This window comes from Hyaloscypha bicolor (genome assembly GCF_002865645.1).
Source record: "Hyaloscypha bicolor E unplaced genomic scaffold K444scaffold_165, whole genome shotgun sequence".
Taxonomy (NCBI): Eukaryota; Fungi; Ascomycota; class Leotiomycetes; order Helotiales; family Hyaloscyphaceae; genus Hyaloscypha; species Hyaloscypha bicolor.
This window is the reverse complement of record NW_020194667.1, coordinates 60,086-78,274: the sequence shown is the minus strand read 5'-3', so window position 1 is coordinate 78,274 and position 18,189 is coordinate 60,086. Positions and strand designations below refer to the sequence as shown.

The 18,189-nt window shown below is 48.9% G+C and overlaps 7 protein-coding genes across 7 annotated transcripts; 2 read left to right on the top strand and 5 right to left on the bottom strand.

Annotated features, from left to right (window-relative positions):
* Positions 1 to 780: 780 nt before the first annotated feature.
* K444DRAFT_481765 (uncharacterized protein) lies at positions 781 to 1,462 on the bottom strand (the record flags this gene model as incomplete). Its single annotated transcript, XM_024873007.1, has 2 exons — positions 781 to 1,241; positions 1,294 to 1,462. Coding segments are annotated over 2 exons (630 nt in total), but the record flags the coding sequence as incomplete, so codon positions are not given.
* On the bottom strand, positions 1,150 to 2,090 carry K444DRAFT_187426 (uncharacterized protein). The gene is made up of 4 exons (XM_024870898.1): positions 1,727 to 2,090; positions 1,613 to 1,680; positions 1,294 to 1,532; positions 1,150 to 1,241 (listed from the first exon to the last, which is right to left on the bottom strand). The coding sequence occupies exons 1-3, from the start codon at positions 2,001 to 2,003 to the stop codon at positions 1,437 to 1,439; spliced, it is 441 nt and encodes a 146-aa protein (XP_024729562.1). The 5' UTR covers positions 2,004 to 2,090; the 3' UTR covers positions 1,150 to 1,241; positions 1,294 to 1,436.
* Positions 2,091 to 4,037: 1,947 nt separating this feature from the next.
* K444DRAFT_187412 (uncharacterized protein) lies at positions 4,038 to 4,908 on the bottom strand. Its single transcript, XM_024870897.1, has 2 exons — positions 4,243 to 4,908; positions 4,038 to 4,193 (listed from the first exon to the last, which is right to left on the bottom strand). The coding sequence occupies exon 1, from the start codon at positions 4,818 to 4,820 to the stop codon at positions 4,395 to 4,397; it is 426 nt and encodes a 141-aa protein (XP_024729561.1). The 5' UTR covers positions 4,821 to 4,908; the 3' UTR covers positions 4,038 to 4,193; positions 4,243 to 4,394.
* Positions 4,909 to 5,263: 355 nt separating this feature from the next.
* On the bottom strand, positions 5,264 to 6,062 carry K444DRAFT_542992 (uncharacterized protein; the record flags this gene model as incomplete). Its single annotated transcript, XM_024875927.1, has 2 exons — positions 5,264 to 5,694; positions 5,756 to 6,062. 2 exons carry the CDS (start codon positions 6,060 to 6,062, stop codon positions 5,264 to 5,266), a joined length of 738 nt encoding a protein of 245 aa, XP_024729560.1.
* A 3,742-nt stretch (positions 6,063 to 9,804) lies between these two features.
* On the bottom strand, positions 9,805 to 10,537 carry K444DRAFT_488107 (uncharacterized protein; the record flags this gene model as incomplete). Its single annotated transcript, XM_024873157.1, has 4 exons — positions 9,805 to 9,897; positions 9,964 to 10,118; positions 10,161 to 10,262; positions 10,387 to 10,537. Coding segments are annotated over 4 exons (501 nt in total), but the record flags the coding sequence as incomplete, so codon positions are not given.
* Positions 10,538 to 11,127: 590 nt separating this feature from the next.
* Positions 11,128 to 12,017, top strand: K444DRAFT_187271 (uncharacterized protein). Its single transcript, XM_024870895.1, has one exon. The coding sequence runs from the start codon at positions 11,243 to 11,245 to the stop codon at positions 11,891 to 11,893; it is 651 nt and encodes a 216-aa protein (XP_024729558.1). The 5' UTR covers positions 11,128 to 11,242; the 3' UTR covers positions 11,894 to 12,017.
* Positions 12,018 to 13,363: 1,346 nt separating this feature from the next.
* Positions 13,364 to 17,483, top strand: K444DRAFT_646900 (uncharacterized protein; the record flags this gene model as incomplete). Its single annotated transcript, XM_024885264.1, has 3 exons — positions 13,364 to 13,714; positions 13,763 to 13,866; positions 13,916 to 17,483. The coding sequence occupies 3 exons, from the start codon at positions 13,364 to 13,366 to the stop codon at positions 17,481 to 17,483; spliced, it is 4,023 nt and encodes a 1,340-aa protein (XP_024729557.1).
* Positions 17,484 to 18,189: the final 706 nt, after the last annotated feature.

The window sequence follows — 18,189 nt, the reverse complement described above, 5'->3', positions numbered from 1 at the left end:
TGCTTCAGACTGACGACGATATTCACCCTTCGTAACTTGCAGGATATCTTTCATCTTGGTGGTGATGCCATCAACCGGCTCCCTTGTCGAAACATCACAGCCTTTAATAGCCAATACATGTTCTTCGAGATTCTCCTGGTCTTTGAAAGTGCATTTGCATCGTGCACACTGGTGGATTCTGTGTATTCGGTAAAGATGTTGTCTAGAACATCAGTATTAGTACTTGTAAATGATATGGAACCGCGGGATATGATCTTACTTCACGCGAGCCGCATCACTGTGTGGCGTTAATGCGCAGGTGCGCCAATCCTGAGCACAGTACTTTTGTGGATTATGTTTCCGATATGGGCAAGCAAATTTCAGTAACTCGTTGAGATCCTCAGGTGAACCTTTGCCGTTACGCTTTCGTTGTCTTCCGCTTCCATTGCTAGATTGATCGTCATCGTCATCATCATCACGCGAACGCTTCCTTCCTTTTTTGTCATCCGGCTCTCTTGAAGGAGTTCTCAATGTCGTAACATGTTCCGATCCTGATTCCAGCCTTGATCCACATTGGCGTAATCCTCGGTCCCAGTACTGATTAAAATTGTTCCACAACAAATCCATCATTCGATCAACTAGCTCTGTTTTCCTCTTCATAACTAAAGAAATCATGAGGGTATCATCCTCACTATCAGCATCATCATCTCCAACTGGGTTCTCTTCCAAACACAGCGATTCTGTTGAAGCATCACTTGATACATTCTCTGTAATACAGGAATGAATGCAAGGAACTGTGGATGGGTTAGAGACATGAAAACTGCGCTGGCCATAAAGATCGATTTCTGCGAGTCTTTTGTCGGTAACGTTATGAAGAACAGTCTCGTGGCTCTTCGGCTTTATGGGATGGTGGAGGTGTATCATTGAAGGTAACATAGCTGCTGTTGGTGACCGATAGTCCTCAAGCTTCTGGCTGGTGTGTACCGATCGGTATGGTGAATAGATAATATCTTCCGGGGCTGGATACGAGTGATATTGAAAAAGTGGGGGCGTTTGAGGTCTCTTCTTGTCAAATCCCTGGGAAAATGTACTATCTTCGTCTTGAAATGGTGGAGTATATTGGCTTGCCAAGCTGCTTGGTGACAGTTGGCCCACCTGTGGACTTATCTTGTACTGGTTTTCTTCTTGCGCCTGAGATAGAAAAGTCGAGGATGATCCTGCCCGTCTTTCGAGATCTTCAAGACGTCTTTTAAGCTTCTTGCCTGTATTATTAGTTAGTTGTGAGCGCAAGATTACTGTGGTAAGGCCACCCACGATAATTTCTCTGACCAATGCGGTTCTGGATACGTCTCGGCTCGGCGAGGTCAGAGATAGCTGTCCAGTCCGGGTCGTATGAGCTCTCGGCACTCGAAAACGCACTGCATGCACTGTGGCCTGTCGTATGTTCGGAGGCTGGATCAACTGAAAATGAGTTGTCTTGTCGACAGGAGCTCACAAGGTTGACGGGTGTTAATAGCGCAGCTGAGTCGGCGGCTGAATATGTCTCGATACGGCTACTGGAATTAATGAGGACTGATGATGAGGAGCTCACAACGCCGCTGCTGCAAGAGGCAGCAGCTGTGGCTTGTTGTACGAGATCTTTACGCGAGGCTTGCTCACACTTCCTTCGCTCTCGGCGATATTCGCAGCCTAGGCCGAATTCTAAGTTGGATTAGCAAAGTCTGATCATTTGGGGCACGAAGCTTACCGACGCAGTGGGCGCAAGGGCTTTGGCCGTTGCACTTCATTCTGAGTTGGTTGCATTGGTCGCAGGCTCTGCTGATTTTCCGGCGAAATGGTTTCGAGATCTTATGATTTTGATGAACATCGACGTGCTGTTGAGGTTGCTGGGGGGCGCCTTGCAATGCGTCCGCCCCTACGTTTATGTGATCGGAAGGCAAGGTTTTGCTAGAAAGCGTACTGTTGGATGGCAAGGGTCGCAATTCAATGTGCCCTGAAAACCGGAGAAGTGGATTTGCGAGCATTGCGAAGGAGACCGTGGGGACAAGGAGCTTGCCGTCTGCTTGGGGAATGACAAGAAGCTCGGAGAATTTATCCTGCGTTTCAGGAGAGCGTTTGCTGCTACCAAAGGCTTCAATCTCTCTCGATACCTCAGTAGTCAACTATAGTATTCCTAGACGAAAAATGGGAGAAACGATGTCAGGATCGCACTGTCAGTTCTGCCAGCCGCTCCAAGCAAGGACAGGAAATCAATGTAAGACTCTCAATGACTCCTCGAGCAGCCGAATGCGGGCTATTCCTTCCAAAGCCTTCGAGGAGAAGCAAAAGACCCGTTCGCGTTTCGTGATACAAGAGAAGGTTGAAAAAAAAAAAATCAAGATTAAGGCGTCCATTGTAATGAGGCTGGGGCGGGGCTGAGGTTGGCAGGGGTCTGCACACATTTGTGCACAACCCTTTCCTTGCAGGGAATTACTCACGTGATATAATCACGTGTAATTAAGGAGCGTATGATCGTGCACATATGTGCGCGGGTGGATGCAATTGGGTTTGAAGTCGAGTTCAGTTCGAGGACATTTGTGCACAGTCCAGCGTTTTGGCCAGCAACTCGAAATCAAAGCTATAAATGGGATGGGACAGACCTCGCGGAGGGTAAGTTTCTCTTCGAATATCGTCCATCTTCTGTAGACTTCCCCACTTTTTCCCGTAAAGGAAGCATATTGCGGCTGTCTCACATAACGATTTCGCATATCATATCTTCCAAAGCCCCATCTTTGACTAAAAGGGACACATCATGGACGAGAAGATTAAAAGACTTCCCACGAGGAAAACAAACATGGACTCGTCAAGGTTCGGATTTTGACAATCTACTACACTATTGTGTCTTTTCTAAAATAAGACAAATAGGGCTGCTAAAGGCACAAATGATTCCATGACCCTCAATAGCTATCTACACGATGTCTCGAGCGCCATAGAGCTTCTTTCCCAAGGACAAGTTCAAAGCGAAACGGAGCATAAAGATAGAGCTGTTAGGGAGATTACCAATTTTGAGAAGGCTTTTAGGCAAGGAAAATAAATACGCTATGAATACTAGTTATATTTTAATAGTATTTCGAGATTAGAAATAAAGCTATTTATTAATTATTCTTAAAGTTAATAGGGAATAAAGGAAAGCTTTCCATTTTCTCCGCCTCCTTTTAGCTTTCCAGAAAAGAGAGGAGGGTTCTAGGATAATGACAGGTTCTATAGTAGCAGTTTCCAGCTTAGGAATTTCATCGGCTAAGACGCAACATGTATAGTAGACGAAACCGGGGAACACCTGCTTCTCTTTTACCTGATCGGGTGGATATGGCAAAGAGGTTCCTCGGGCTATCAAATGAGCTGGCCCGTAAAGAAAACTGCCGCCCGTTTGAATTCCAGTCTCCTGAAGTTGTGCGCTACTCGAGCTAGCCACATCTATTGGAAATTGTTCATGCCCACTTTTATCGGGTCTGTCCTGTTGCAGGCGCCGTTTCTCGAGCATGGAAATGATGAGGCTGATTGTAAAAGTCACAGATTCGGGTTTCGAAACTCTCATCCACCCCCGTGGAGTTTCAAAACATAACGCCCTGAGAAAAAAAGCGAACAGCATCTACATTATGAAAGATCCATATACGACTCCAAAATAGAAGTTGCCTTTCAGAGGCAATATCAACTCCGGAACGGGCCTGCAGTGATTCAAGGGTCAGCCGCGTCTCTGATTTGAATGTCGGACCGTGCAGAGGTTCTAAGTAGAAAGTAGTGATTCTGAGGAGAGATTTATCACAACCGCCGCCACCCTGTTCCCCAAGAAATCGGAGTCAGCATACTTCTTCAAAGTACTTTCGGGAGTAGAATGTTCCAGGAGCTGCTGGACATTGCTACAAAAGAGGAAATAGTACTTCGAAAAGCTGAGACTTACAGTTTCTCTGAAATAAATGGAGGACTGACACTCCCGTGCAATCCGCCTATTCGTGATCGTTACCTGGCCACTGCCTTACAATCTCAGATATATTCGCCTCGGGGTTGGACATCGAGGTGACTCTTCTAACAAATTTAATGGCGCTCGCATCGGCCTCATCTCTATCCTCTAGAAACCATTCTCCAGTCCCCGGTTCGTGATTCCTTGAAGTAGCGGCATGGATAGCTGCCTGGCTGATTGGGCTTCAACCAGTCCATGACTCATTTCCGCTCCTTCTCTGTCATAAATTATCAGCAGAGCCTCACTCAAAGTATCGGGTTTGGTACCTTTGGTCCCATCCACGATCATCACCTTCGTTTCATTAACAACACTAGAGACGGATGTTACTTTGATATCCAAGTCTCTCTAACCCTTTTGGATCTTTCCTGATGAATCTATGGGAGAGACGAGTTACTAGACTGCAGACACGATTTCAAACTTACAGGTTGAGCAACGGAATAACCATCTTCATTTCTTCTTTGCAGCTGTCAATGAGGTCAAGAAGGCCACCGATAGTCCCCTTCTTGAAAGGATAAAGCGCCCGTCTCCTTTGATCGTCCAATTTCTTCAGCAACGTACGCGGATCTCCTTCTCGTTTTACCTTGGCCAACTTAACTTTGAGTTTGGTTATGATTTCCTCGCATTTCTTAATCGAGCCGCAAATCATCTGGACTTGGGCTGGGTTGAGATCATCCTGTTTGAGCGTTATTTGCATAGTTTGGAAAAGATTCATAAGCCAAATCAATTGCTGTCCGACCTCTTCCACATCCCGATCGCGGTCTTTCCAGACTACATAGTACGAATGGAGGTCCTTCACCGCATCCAAACCGAGGCCCACAATGGCGAGGGCTGTGCCTGGGTCCATCTTGAGGGCTCTCAATTATAACTAGATTCGAATAATAAATGACATAAGAATGGGCGTGATGAAGAGAAAGAGCCCAAGGAAATGTCTTGAAGCAGAGAGATTTCGAATGAGGAATGAGGTTGCCGAGCCTCAGTTTCTTGCAGCTGACATGCAAGCCACAGAGCACATCGCCAAGACAACCAACCAAATCAGGGGTCACGATAGAGACTTCTTTGTTCTTCCATCCCGCATCAAAGAGATGAGGATCGGTGCTGCAGCGAGGTGGATTATTTGCAGCTGAAAAGAACCCATAATAGCTAGCCAAATTATTTTTACAAAGCCCTACACCGTGTCTTCCGCTGGAGCAGCTTCGTACCCCGCAGCGAGATCCTCCTTCACATACGGGTGCCTGCATCACAATCAGCATTTCCCCTCCAGGTATATACTCCATGGAACGCACCCACCTACCAAACCCAATTTTTGGCAGTAACAATGCCCGCTGTGCCCACAGCAAAAATTCCCAATAAAATGCTCCATCCCGTCTCTCCGATGCCTCTTTGTCCTACAGCCAAGGCAACCAAATCATATACCAAACATCCTCCAAAAATCCAATCACTGCAGCTTGCAAGAGCTCCAAACCCCACACCCGTCAAGACCTTGACCAATGTATTCGGGCCCTGATGATCGAAATAGGCTACGGAGCCATTGTGCAAGAAGTCCAGGACTCCAATGCCCGCAAACGTCTTCGAAACGATGTGCGTAAGTACGGAGGATGTTGAGCGTGTATTCATTCGTGGCAGACGTCCAAAAATATAGTAAAGTTGCGTCAAGGAGTTGATGAGCACGAATACGTTTGCTGTCTTTAGTTCGGAGGCATTCCAGAACACCATCCAAGCTATCAATTGTTAGCACCTTTCTCCAAAGGGGTATCAAAAGGCAAGGAAGATCAGTCATACTTGCAATGCAGATATTACCAACTGCGTAGTAAGGCACAAAATCCACCATGATCTGTACCTCCTCCTTGTCCTTCGCACTCTTGCTCGGGTCCAGTTTGTAGAGTCGATACAACCATGCTAACTGGAACAGCTGTTGCGGGAAGAAGAATCCTGCTATGAAGTATGGCTGAGGTGACCAAAAAGAGAGGTTTGCATCATGGACATCTCTCATATTTGGGGAAGAGAGCATTCCATATTGCTGAGCTGCGAAGTCGATGGCGAAGGAGAGTGGGGCAACCCACCTAGCTGTGGAGTGTGAGATTCCCATCCTGATGAGAGATAAACAAGTATATTGGTAAGGATTTAATGAATTAAGTTCTGGATGCGAATGTGAGGTTCTCCATATGGGATCTCGCGAGGCTGTGATTTTGGAGTGGTGATGTCAACATGTAATGCCGGGAGAAATGCACTAGGAGTCTTGGAGCATCGAAGCCCGAGCTCCCTACTTTTGATCACAAATGGTAGCATAATGCAGAGGATTCCATCGAGTCGCCATGCGTATCCATATATAATCTATCATCAATAATCAATAATCAGTGCCTGCATTTCGGATGAGCTGGTCTTGGAGGACAGAGAATCAATATCACGTGACGTATACCTCATTTTGTTGACAGAAAAAAGTCCTGTTCACTCAAAGTGCATATTATCTTTCTCTTACAAATAGAGAAAGAAACCATACAATTATAGCGCCGTCGTAGGCACAACCACAGTTCAAAATTAGCAATGAAGATGCGGCATTCCACATGTCTTTACTGCATGAAATTACATCTTTCTTTGTTTTATGAATTCAATCACAAGCTAGACAAGCGTTGTCTTCCTGTCTTATGTTGAGAATGCACTCATTATATAGAAGTTCTTAGATTTATTTGTTCATTTAATTCTGAACACCATCCTCGTGAGTTGTGCTTCCCGAATAAGAAACTCTCTGAAGGGGCTCGCTTGGGACCCCTGGCTCCTCGCTTAGGCCCCTATTCAATCCCAACATTCAGAAATCGCGCCTACAAAGAAGAAAGAACCTGGGTCTATAAAAGCTCTTTCCATCCATCCCTCAATTCAGCCCTCATTTTCAACGCATTGAGGAGTTCCCCTCGATCCACTCTTTTCATTTGTATCCCAAGATAGACGAGCAGAAGCACCCGAAGAGGGCATTCAATGCAAGATATCTCGCACACCGCGCTCAAGGGCATCCGCAAATTCCTCGAAACATACCCACTAAAACCCCCATAAGTGACAGATATCCAAAGACATACTGATCCGAACGAGAAAAATGGAAGTGTCCCCCTCCCACTCTAGCAAAAGACCATAGAATTTGCACTAGGCAGTACTCACTGGGTCCCCTTCCTCATTCCCCTCATCCATAGTATGCATACCATCATAGCCGCAAGCAAGGCCATCAAAATTCGGTTACCTGGTGTGTATAAGGCAGCACGGAATGTAAGTGGAAGCTCCCGAACAGTCGTATTCATGGCTCTGATCTCCTTTGGAATTTATTAGCTGATTCCGGAAATTGGCAGGTCCTCCTATCTCGGGGGAGCAGCAGTCCCTGGCGCGAGATCCGCCATCTTCCAAAGCTGCCCACCCAACTACGCGAGGTCAACTGCTTCGACGCTATACGTCTCTCGGCGAACATCGCCCATGACCCCGCGCCTCTTACGACCAGTCACAAAAGTCCAGGTGTGGTGATGGTGAGCTTGGAGAGTGGAATGAGGGTGGCGTGAAGGTAGTCATACCTGAGACGGGGATTGTGCAAAATATCCTGCAGAGGTTTTGGCAAGTCATTTTCGTTCCCACGATCTGGGCCCAGCAAGGATTGCAAAGGATATCAAAAAGTGATGGAATAGCTTAAGATCGTCGTTGTAGATATCTCCCGGAATAGATTTATCACTCCGCAAGCTCTCAGGCGGCCAATCGCCCTGGCTGAGAGCTATGAATAACGGGTGTTGACTCAAGATGGGATATGTGTCCGACTGTTCTACTATGTATCGAAATAAGTGCCTCCGTGCATGACTCGGGTTTTCTAGGCACTTTTCGAAGAACGTGAATATCTCCTGTTCAAAGTTTTCGTAGCTCTCGATTGAAACCATTTGAGAGCGGTCCTTCAGCTACAAGTCGGAAATAACGAGTAGCAATTACGGCGTTACACTTGGGAACACTCGCCGTCAATTGGGTTGTCTTTTCTGTCTGGTAAGTTGTCTGGAGCGCTTTACCGCCGATGTCGAAACATATATGCGCTAGGTGTGTTCTTAGGAGCGAGCGCGTAGAAGGTGGTGGCCACGGACAATTACGCTTTAGATCGCTAACTCTCTCACGATGGGTCTATCCTCACTCAAGGGCATATCGTCAGAGAGAACTAAGACGCCTAGCCACAAAATTTTCACGTGTTCACTAGCTCTCAATGTACCAGGACCAAAGCTGTACATAAATCCACGTGCTGCTTTCAACGATCACACCCTATCAAATCCCACCTTCAGTGTCTCTTCGATCCCTTGCACTTAATCCGCGAGTTCGGGCCCCTTGACTAGCACATCTCTTCCCGAAGCGATTCTCCTGGATGTGGCAAACAAAGCCGCCCGGGACTGCTGCTACACGTTGACGTATTTGTGTCCTTAGCGAAGAATTGGGCCAATGGAAGAGTTCCTAGAATGAAGTAAACTTCTACTCAGCTACGCTTGGGCCGAAAGAACCAGCTGAAAAGGTATTTCTAGATCTCAATAAAGGGTTGACATCGGCATTGGAAGGAGGGCTCGCTTGACTTCGTTTGCTCAAGGTCCCTTGAACCTAATTTCCAATTTCACACCTTAGAAAGTTGCAAAGGTACGGCATGAGCCGTCCTTGTGAACGATTCTTTGGTAATGCTGATCCATTTCCAGGGCATGATTTCCTCAGGAATAACAGGACTGTTCTCAGCCTCCAGTCAGCACCAAGCCAGGCTGAAGAAGCACCGGGTCCGTTGCCGAAGTCAACTGCTGCAGCGTAACAATATCCAACTTAAACTTAATCTCATCCTCCTTCCCACATTTTCCAGTTTCCAATTTCGACGACGCAAACTCCACAAACGCCCGACCAATGATGTCGTATCTCCCGTTTTGTAGCTCGCGAAGCACAGCCACTACTTCAGAGCCGGCGAACTGGCATATGACGTCTCCTGTCTGTGCATTCGTTGGCGCATAGCCTGTTCGATTGTCATCCATTGTAAACGGGAGGCAGGTATGTATTGCCTCTTCTTTGCCTGGACGGTAGATCCGGATTGGCTTAATGTATTCCAGAGCCTGCGGAGCACGAATATTGATGGTTGAGGTAGAGGATGCTTGCAAGGCAGATGACAAGCTAGAAGTGATTGGGATCGCTTTGGAGAGTTCCAGGAGCTGTTTGGATATCTCATCGGGGGACATTCCTAAGTGGGGTGGTCTTCTTGAAAGTTTATTCAAGAGTGAGCTTGAGAGGACTGGAGCACGCAGCTGGGCGATGTTGCCGGTCCTTAAGCCTCGTATGTTGAATGTGAAGCTCTTTGCCGAGGGGCTTGATGAGGAGAGCCATGCTTCGGCTCCATCGTTGAGCTCCGCTGCTCTGTCGAAGCTTGCCTGGAGCAACCTACTCAATCGTAGCAGTCTTTCGCTTTGCTTTGGCCCATTATATGTCTTGCTGCAGAAGTTCATGACGTCTGAATACACCTCGAACAGGGATTTGGAGTAATCGATCTCCAGCTCGCCGTTTTGGCAGTCGGTGGCAAGACCTAGAACGGCGTAGACTTTGTCTCGTGGATCAGCACAGACGGAGAATTGGCCGGTGTGGAGCAGCTCTTCGAGTGTGTTGTGAGAAGCATCGAGGCGATGAAATGCCAGGCGAAAGGCTTGGCTAGCGATCAACATTCCCCAGAAAAATCGAGTTTCCTTTCTGACGAAAACGCTTGTGTCGGATCTCATGTGTTGTGTCCATTTCAGTGTCTTTTGTAGGTGTTCAAATCCAGTCCAATCTGCAGACATAGTGTCGAAGAGTAATGTGATTTTGGCAGCGAGTCCAATTTCTTGTAGAATCCACATCCTTTGCCAATACTGTAGCGTAAATAGTGAAACGAAATTGTGCAGACCATACCGCAAGATCCGCTCTTCCCAAACCTTTGGATCTTTATACTCTGTTAGAGCTGCCAATTGGTACACTGCGGTATGAACTCTGGAGCCAAAAGGTAGGTCGCTTAGACAGCCAAGCCACGCGAAAACTTCCGCTGCGGTCTTGTAGATGCGGCCCATCAACAAAACTTGATGGTTCCTCTCAACGGTGTTCAACTGATCGATACAGAGCGCATCAATCCATATCCATTTGGTATCTTTCTCAGTTAAACCATACTCTGTTGCCAAATGTGGAACACAGAAATTGTTGTTACGTAGGTGCCACAGAGCCTGCCACAGGTTCTTTCGAACTTCGATCCGCTGATCGTTCAAGTAGATAAAACGAGTCGCCGAATTGCCCCCTGTAAAAGAGTTGAAACATTAGGATCATCCATAATCGACGTCTTTGGGATCAATTTGTGCCTTGCCATGAGTCACGATTGCATCCTGTCCGAGGTAGGTTAAACAGTGGAGCATGGAACTCACATGCGTATGATAGCGCCCGATAATTCGGAGCCTTTGCAATATGGAAATGATGGATTTGACACCGTATTGCAGCTCTCTCGTGGTTCAATGAAGGATTGGTGACTGCCTCGATCTGCAATAGCCTGATGCTGTTGTCTCCAAGAGGCGAGTACCCATACCCCGTACTATTTGACATTGGTGCGACTTGATTGGGGAGAGGCTCGCGATATCTGTACTCTACAGAATGTTGAGATACTATTATAAACCGAGTCAAGATCGGATGAAATGAGGCTCGGAGAAATTTTCATAATGGCGCTTGCATCGGCTCAGCTCAGCCTCACAAGACAGAAAATTACATATTTGTAGAATTGCAGTAGATTTACTGAAGAGGCACCATAGAAGCGAGATCAAAACTTTGCAGAAGAGTAACTTCAAAGGCGAACTCGGCTACTTTGGATGGAATCTCACTTTGGGTCAGGTGACAGTCACATGATCCACCATCACGTGAATGGAGGGGAAAAGGGACTCCTCGCTTGCCCATTATTCAAGGGTTTGCACATGTCAGCGGCAACAATAGGGAGACCTGCAGCAACTGCTCTTGAGCCACGAGCCTTTAAGGCAGAATGTGCGTCCTCGCACCAAAGCATGTATGTGTGCGTTGGCAGCAAGGATTTTACGCAAATGCTGGCTCAACGATTTAGGTATGGGACCACGACCTGCTGGAGAGCGGACAGACACGGGACTCGATATTGTCAGGGTTTCTGGTATCGATTCTCTCTGCGACCGGTTCTGCGGCCAGCACATCGCTCACCCTTGATGAGACTGATGTGCAGATGACGGCGTACCGTTATGTTGCCTCCGTTCAGCGGCGCAGCGTATGTGGAACTGCAGAGGCAAACGGCAGAGACAGATTCGAGGCATCCCCGCCAGTCGACCTGCTGGGACCAGATCTCGCACCGGACATCCAGCATCCAGTGATCGATCTTCAGCTGCCATGGAGTATGTGCAACGCCTGGTGTCCCCACTGGCCACCCACCGGCCGCCATCTCGAATCCCAAGGCCCCAGCCCCAGCCCCTCGCCCCGTCACTCAGGACCGCTCCAGTGTGCAGCAATGTCTGGACACCAGCCAGCAGAGTGCCACCGAGAAGCTTGTCTCTGTGGACTGCAAGCCGCAGGCACTTGCAGTGCGATCTGTCGGAGGCTGAAAGGAGCGGCAGCAGCACCAGCAGCAGCCATGAAGACTCGACGATGTTCCTGCACGCGAGATTGGACCGCGGGGAGAAGATCCCTGCTCGTCGCTGTGCTGGCGATGATCCGGCGTTGGCCATGATTGGGCGTGTGTGCCGTGGCTGGCCACGCTGCCAACAAATCCACGCTACCTGCGCGATGCTCCACGGCCGACAAGAAGGAGAGACGAGAGACGAGAGCGGCGAGAGGCGTTCACAGGTGCTTTTCGTCCCAGGTGTCCCTTATATCCTCACGTCCAAGCCCGCAGCAGGAGAGTTGTCGTCTGGACTTTGCGTGTGAGAGAAGGCAATCGGCTTGACCTTATCGGATCCGAGCCCCGCATAATCCACGGCCAGCCTCGCAACGGCTTCCGCGGCCTCGCCCTGATTGCGCGAGCACAGCGCAGCGCAGCGCGACATCACAGAACCCATCCGACTTGTTTGCGTGCACTGGCATCTCGAAGCTGGGGAGCTCGAGATCGCAGCCAGGCCACAACCAGATGGAGCGATGATACAAATGCAGCGATCCCTCTCCCTTCCCGGGCCTGCTCACGCCTCTCCCCGTACGTCCAAAACATGGGATGAAATCGCACTTCTCCTCCACCCTGCCTCTTCTCTCTCACGCGCAAATATTGGATGCTGACTTCTTGGATCTGCAGCTGTCTCTCCCACCATCACCCAGCTCTCTTCGCGATCTCCTACCCCCTCTCCTCCCGAAAAACATGTCGTCCCTCCTAGACTACATCGATACCAATCCCGAAGTCCCAATAGACCCCCCACCTCATACAAAGAGCCCGCAGAGCGGGAAAGGCCCCGAAGCAGTACGCGGCATGCATCCCCATCCCCTGCTCCCCGAAGACAAGAGCCAGTGAAGCCGTCTCCAAATGGCAAAGGCAAGTTGCCAGAAGCTCCCGCAACGCCGACCAAACTGCCACCTCTTCCGTTGTTACAAGACATTTCACAATATAGCAACCCGAAGATCACGGAGGTGACTGCTGCTAGCCCTACCACAACTTTGGAAGAACTTGCCCACTTGGTCCGGCTGTGCACCTATCAAGAAAGGAAAAGAGCCCACTCTCGCATTCGATTGCAACGGTCTCTCGTATCCACCGCCCTCTCCGCCCGCCTGGCACGATGTGGAGAATTGTCACATCGTACTTTGGTTGACAATTTCAGAGCTGATGAGAAAAAGAACTTTGCAAATCTTTATAATGCTATACACGATGTCCGGAATTCCTGCGATGCCACCCGCAGGTATGCTTTATTGGAACCCGACTTGGACAACAGCCGTGCGAATCCCCAAGGCGGAGAAGACCCCAGTGGCTTGACCACATTTATGCATGAAATACCCCAGCGGTCCCGTGAGAGCCTTCTCAAATTCTTGACCCAGATTCGGACGAACCCAGACTATTTGGCCAGTCGCGTTTCAAGTCTTACGGCTTCAGAACTATCCAATTTGACTGTATTCCATCAAGGATTGGAACCTATAAACTCCGTGTTGCCCTTTCATAATCGTTCAAAAGGCCATGTTTCCAGCAATCACCGGCTTCCCGCGCATATACCCTCTGCAGTTGAGCGTCTGCTTTCCTTTCAGCGTCATGATCCGTTATCTGCTTTGATTCATACTTGTTTCGCCAATTCCGCTGGTCCAGACTCCGGCGAGGATCTAAGGAGGACAGATGTGTGGGCTTCCACATGTGCCCGATTGATCACCGAGCAGAAGACCGGTACAGAACAATTTATCTGCAGTGTTCTCAATGTTTGGACGGCGATGCGAGATTGGTCAGGTCGAAGCAGTATGGAATGGTATCTCATGAAAATCCTTGAGGATGGAGCCTTCTTATTGGAAAAAGCCGAGGACCAGGCTGGGACCCGTATCCATGTCGAGCCGCGAAATGCCAAAGACTCCATCGCGGCTGACGAATTTTATACCGCTGCCGTTCAGGGGCTGTTCGAGATTGTGGATGATCCAGGAGCAGGAGGTATCCCGGAAGGGCTTATTGAACTTGGTAACGCAATTCTCCGGAAACTTGATCCCAAGTGGCACCACGCAACGAGGAGATTTCTGATATCAAAATGGCTCTTTTCAGTCTTCTTGCTAAATGTCGTCATCCATCCCGAGGCAGGTGGTATCCAATCTCTCATTCATGTTCGCTGCTGATCTCTCCAGTCGTATGGAATGATGTCCGAATACCACATCACCGAATATGGTCGACAGAAGATCCTCAAAGAGGTCGTCATGAGGGCTCAGAAATTGGTCATTGATATGATGTGGTATGTAAATCCAAACTCCCGGCACGCAAGTATCTCACATTTTCTATAGGAATAGTACGTCTTCCACTCCACTGGCAATCAAGGGACACATCGAGAATATCATGACCCGTTTCCGATCAAACAGACCTTCGCGATCTAAGGCAAAGCTACTTCCAGCGCGATCCATAACATCGCTAAGAGAGACTGTGGAAGTTCATCCATATCTTGTTCTCAGTCCATCAGACCTTTTAACGATGGTTACTGCGCTTTTCCCGGAAAGACGCCCAGTTTCTGGCTCTGTCAAGGATATACACATAAGTGGTCTACGTTCCTCCGCTTCTTCGATATCAGGTATATCGACAGTCACTACTGGCGGCATGTCCAGTTTAAGCCAGTCCCTATCGATGGCTGCTCCGCGCAACGCCTTCGACAATGCTTCCATAGTTTCAAACAGCGGCTCTTCGGTGATTAGCGACATCACCACCTCGCGAGAACCTCTGCTGGACGAGCCCTCGACCCCAACAAATTACGAAGATGATGGGTTTGAGCTCCGCATTGCTACGTATGAAATGAATCAGGGTTTGGGTGCTGATGGAACTTCTGGATCCTGTCATCCTTGCGCAGAACGGTGGGCGGTTCTCTTCATGTCGGCCGATGGCCAAACTCTGTCAACTCATATGCCACACGACCCCGATGATGAGGCCGATGAGGAAGAATTTACGACCAGCAGTGACGATGAAGATGATGCACCTGGTGCTGGTCCAGATCTTGGGAAAGACTACCATCAACTAAGAGACTCAATATTGAAGCTTGTTGAAGACTACGAGATCCCACAGTCTCTAGATTCAAAGGCCGAGTCAATGACCTTCAGTAACAGGACATCTGCACTGGAAAGCCCTCGCAAGAAGCAACGAAGTCGGCCAGGATCATCAGCTCAGGCGCAATCGAAGAATCCTTATCGTCCTCGTGACAATTCTACAGGATCTGGGAGGGACATTAAGCAACCTGACTCAAAGTCTTCAAAACACCTAAGGCGTGACTCGGAAAGCGACAAGGCTGATCGCGAATCCACTTCTGTCTTGGTCACAATGCTGGAAGCGGCCGAAGCACAATGCCAAGCCCAGTCAGATTTTGTCAACGCTCACTTGTACTGGAAGACCTTGAATCAGCTACACCAAATTTCATCTACTTCTTTGAAGCGAGATGGATATGCATCTCTCCTGAGTATCTTTTCTCGGGGTCCAAGAGACTCGATTCGACGTTCCACGAGCGCCATTGAAGAGTATGATGCATGGCTGGTATGGTTGAAGCAATCCCAGGAGCGTCACGATGTCACCATTGAATCTATGATGAAGCGTCTCAAGGCTCTTCGAGACAAGATGTGGTACGTCACAGACGTGAGAAACTCTGCAGCCTACGATACTGCTCGGAATATAGCCATTGCATTGAAGTGCATGGCGTCGCCAAGAAGATCTACACATCTCTCTGCTGGAGGTGCTCGGCCCCGGAATCCGTCTAGGCTCTCCACAAATAACTTCCTATTGAAGACCGAAGCCCAAGTAATGGATATGATGGCTGCGATTGAGGAACAGGGTGGACCGAACAAGTTATCTGACGAACAGTCAGACAAAACGTTGGTCTGGCTTTCTCAATTCGGGATTGAGAACTTCTGCAAAGGCGAAGAGCGTATTCACAGATTCTGTTTGGAGATTGAGGCTTGTATCAATAAGTTGGTCGGTGATAATTTGATGGAGGGCCCAGTTCTCTGGTCAAGCGAGCTCTACTACAGAGACAAACGAATTCTGGATAGTGGCAGACAAAAGGGTGATCTGTTCCTCAACGGACTTGGGTCACTGAGCATATCTGGGGACGATACCAGTGAGTCAGATAACGGAAAACGTGGTTTAAGAAGTACCGACTTCAGTCGACCAGGCCTACGAGATTTGCGAGCGATGTCAGCTAGGAACAATTCACAGCAGAGTTTTGATTCCGGCAGATACAGCACGTCCCGACTGAGCACCACTGGAGATCTGATGGACTCTCAAGATTATTTCGGGATGGCTAGCCCTGTGCTGACCATTGATTCTGCTACAACATTCTGGTCGCCATTCCAAACTCGAGCTCAATCGCCGTCTACTAGCATCAGCAGCCATCGCCCAGGAACTTCGTCGTCTACCAACGAGACGGTAATGCTGAAGGAGGAGAGTGCAAGTCAAGCGAAACAACGATTCCTGATAGATTTGAAGCAGACCTTGACAAGTCTCCTCATCAGTGATCTTGGTACGCTGGTCTTTGCGCGTGGGAGCGAGACTGACTCTTGGTTCTCGGGTGACCTCGGTCAGGACTGCATGGAGAGGAAGGAACGGGCGGAGCGAAAAGTCAGAAGAAAGAGCAAGAAGAGAACCCTGGAGAAGAAAAAGAGCTTCAGAGACTTGCGAGGAGCACAAAAGACTGATGCCCCTCCCGAGAATCCCGATTCATTTGCTCAACGAATGGAGCGAGGAGGTTCTGGCGGTACTCGCTCAACAGAGCACAGTACCCCCGAGGTCCACTCCACAGCTGAGAGCTCGACCAGTGATTATCTCGTGGGTGCGCCTCGGAAAAGCGTCTCCAAGGAAATGGACTCCCCAGACTTCCCTTACAGAATGGCGTTCCAGCGGTTGCTGAGAATGTTCTCTGTGCATCCAAATCCATACGCAAAGCTGAATGCTCTTTTCGAATTGGAGCATCTTATCATTGCATATCTCACTCCATCGGCCCCACGTCGACCACGCATTCGCCATGAGTCCTTGACTGCAGCCCCCCAGTCTCCAGAAGTTCAGCACATCAATGCTTTCGGACACACCGACACCACTTCAACCACACCTCGAGCCAAGAATCTTGAGGAGGCCATCGATAACTGCAAAGAACGGCGAGCATCAACTCTCATCCAATCCGATGCCTCTGCTTCCCCAGTCCACCGCACAACCGATCGATCTCTAAGCCTCCCCAACCCAGCCAGCACCGACATGATCGTCGACGTCCTCCAAGACCTTTTCCGTGATGCAGATATTCGACCAAAAACTCTGTTCCGCGACCTGCAATTCATCGCCTCCTTCGTTCCGGCTGCCGTTCTCGACAAAACTGAGCGCGGCAAAGCATTCTGGGATGCAGGACTCGCTGCCCTGGGCTTGAAGCAAGACGTTTGCCGCACTCTCATCGAAATTGCCGATGAGATTGTCGTCCATTATACGCAGACCCGCAAGACCACTACATCGAACACCGAATCCGTTCCACCAACCACTGCAAGTGGCGAGGTGATGCAGTACAGTATGCAAGACGCAGCTAAAATGTGGACTATAACCGCCAAAGAAGGAGATCCCGTCGCCGAGCGCGAACTTGCCATCTTCTACCTCACCCACCCCGAGCTTGTTGAGCGCGTCACTGCACCGCTCAGTAAGCCAAGAGAGACATTCAAGGCACAAGTCATGGAGATGCATGGTGGTGGCAGCACCGGGAAAGAAGAGCGGGATCGTGAGAGGAGCGATCCGGCTACGATGTGTGTGGCTTACCACTGGATGGAACTCTCCTCCGTTGGAGGCGACGAGCTGGCGAAGAAGTATTTGAGGCAGAGAGAGGAGCTGAACGCTATCCCTTAATCCTCAACATATTTGGAGGAGTTTTCTCGTTTTTTTTCTATTTTGTTTGAGAGAGTATACAAAGATACCAGCATGCATGCATCATTTACAGTAGCGCGCTTCATGTCTTGTCTAATTTATCGTTTGGGTCAGGCTGTCTGTTATATTTCTGCGTACCGTACTTATGTTTTGTTTTGCTCTTACGCTCATAGATGAGATGAGATGTTTATGTTGCATTTGTTCGTTCTGGAAACAGCAAGTAATACGGGATTTGACTGGACTGGCGTATGAACGTTATGAATTCTATAGACGACAGGAATGAGACAGAATTTCTATAATACTTTGATGAGACGTGTTTTATGAATAGAGTGAAGTCCGAAAGAACTCTTGGGGCTGCCAAGCTAAAAAGCCAAGAACAAACTCAGTCCAATCAAGTACCCCAGCCTCCTTTCAACCAATAATTGTTCCAGCTCTCCGAGTACTCGTACTCAGACCGAGTAAACCTTGACGCCTCCTCTGTGCGGAGATTGTCACTATCGCCGATCTCCTCCTCTTTGCCTCACCCATCTTAAGTTCCCTTCTCTCCTCCCATCCATACTCTTTCCTAACCCTCCAAGCCAAAATCAAAATGTCATGCCCCTCCTGCTTCACAGGCGCACTCCACACCGGAACCCCCTTCGGCATAACCGCCACCCTCCACAACATCCGTACTTACATCGCCTCACCC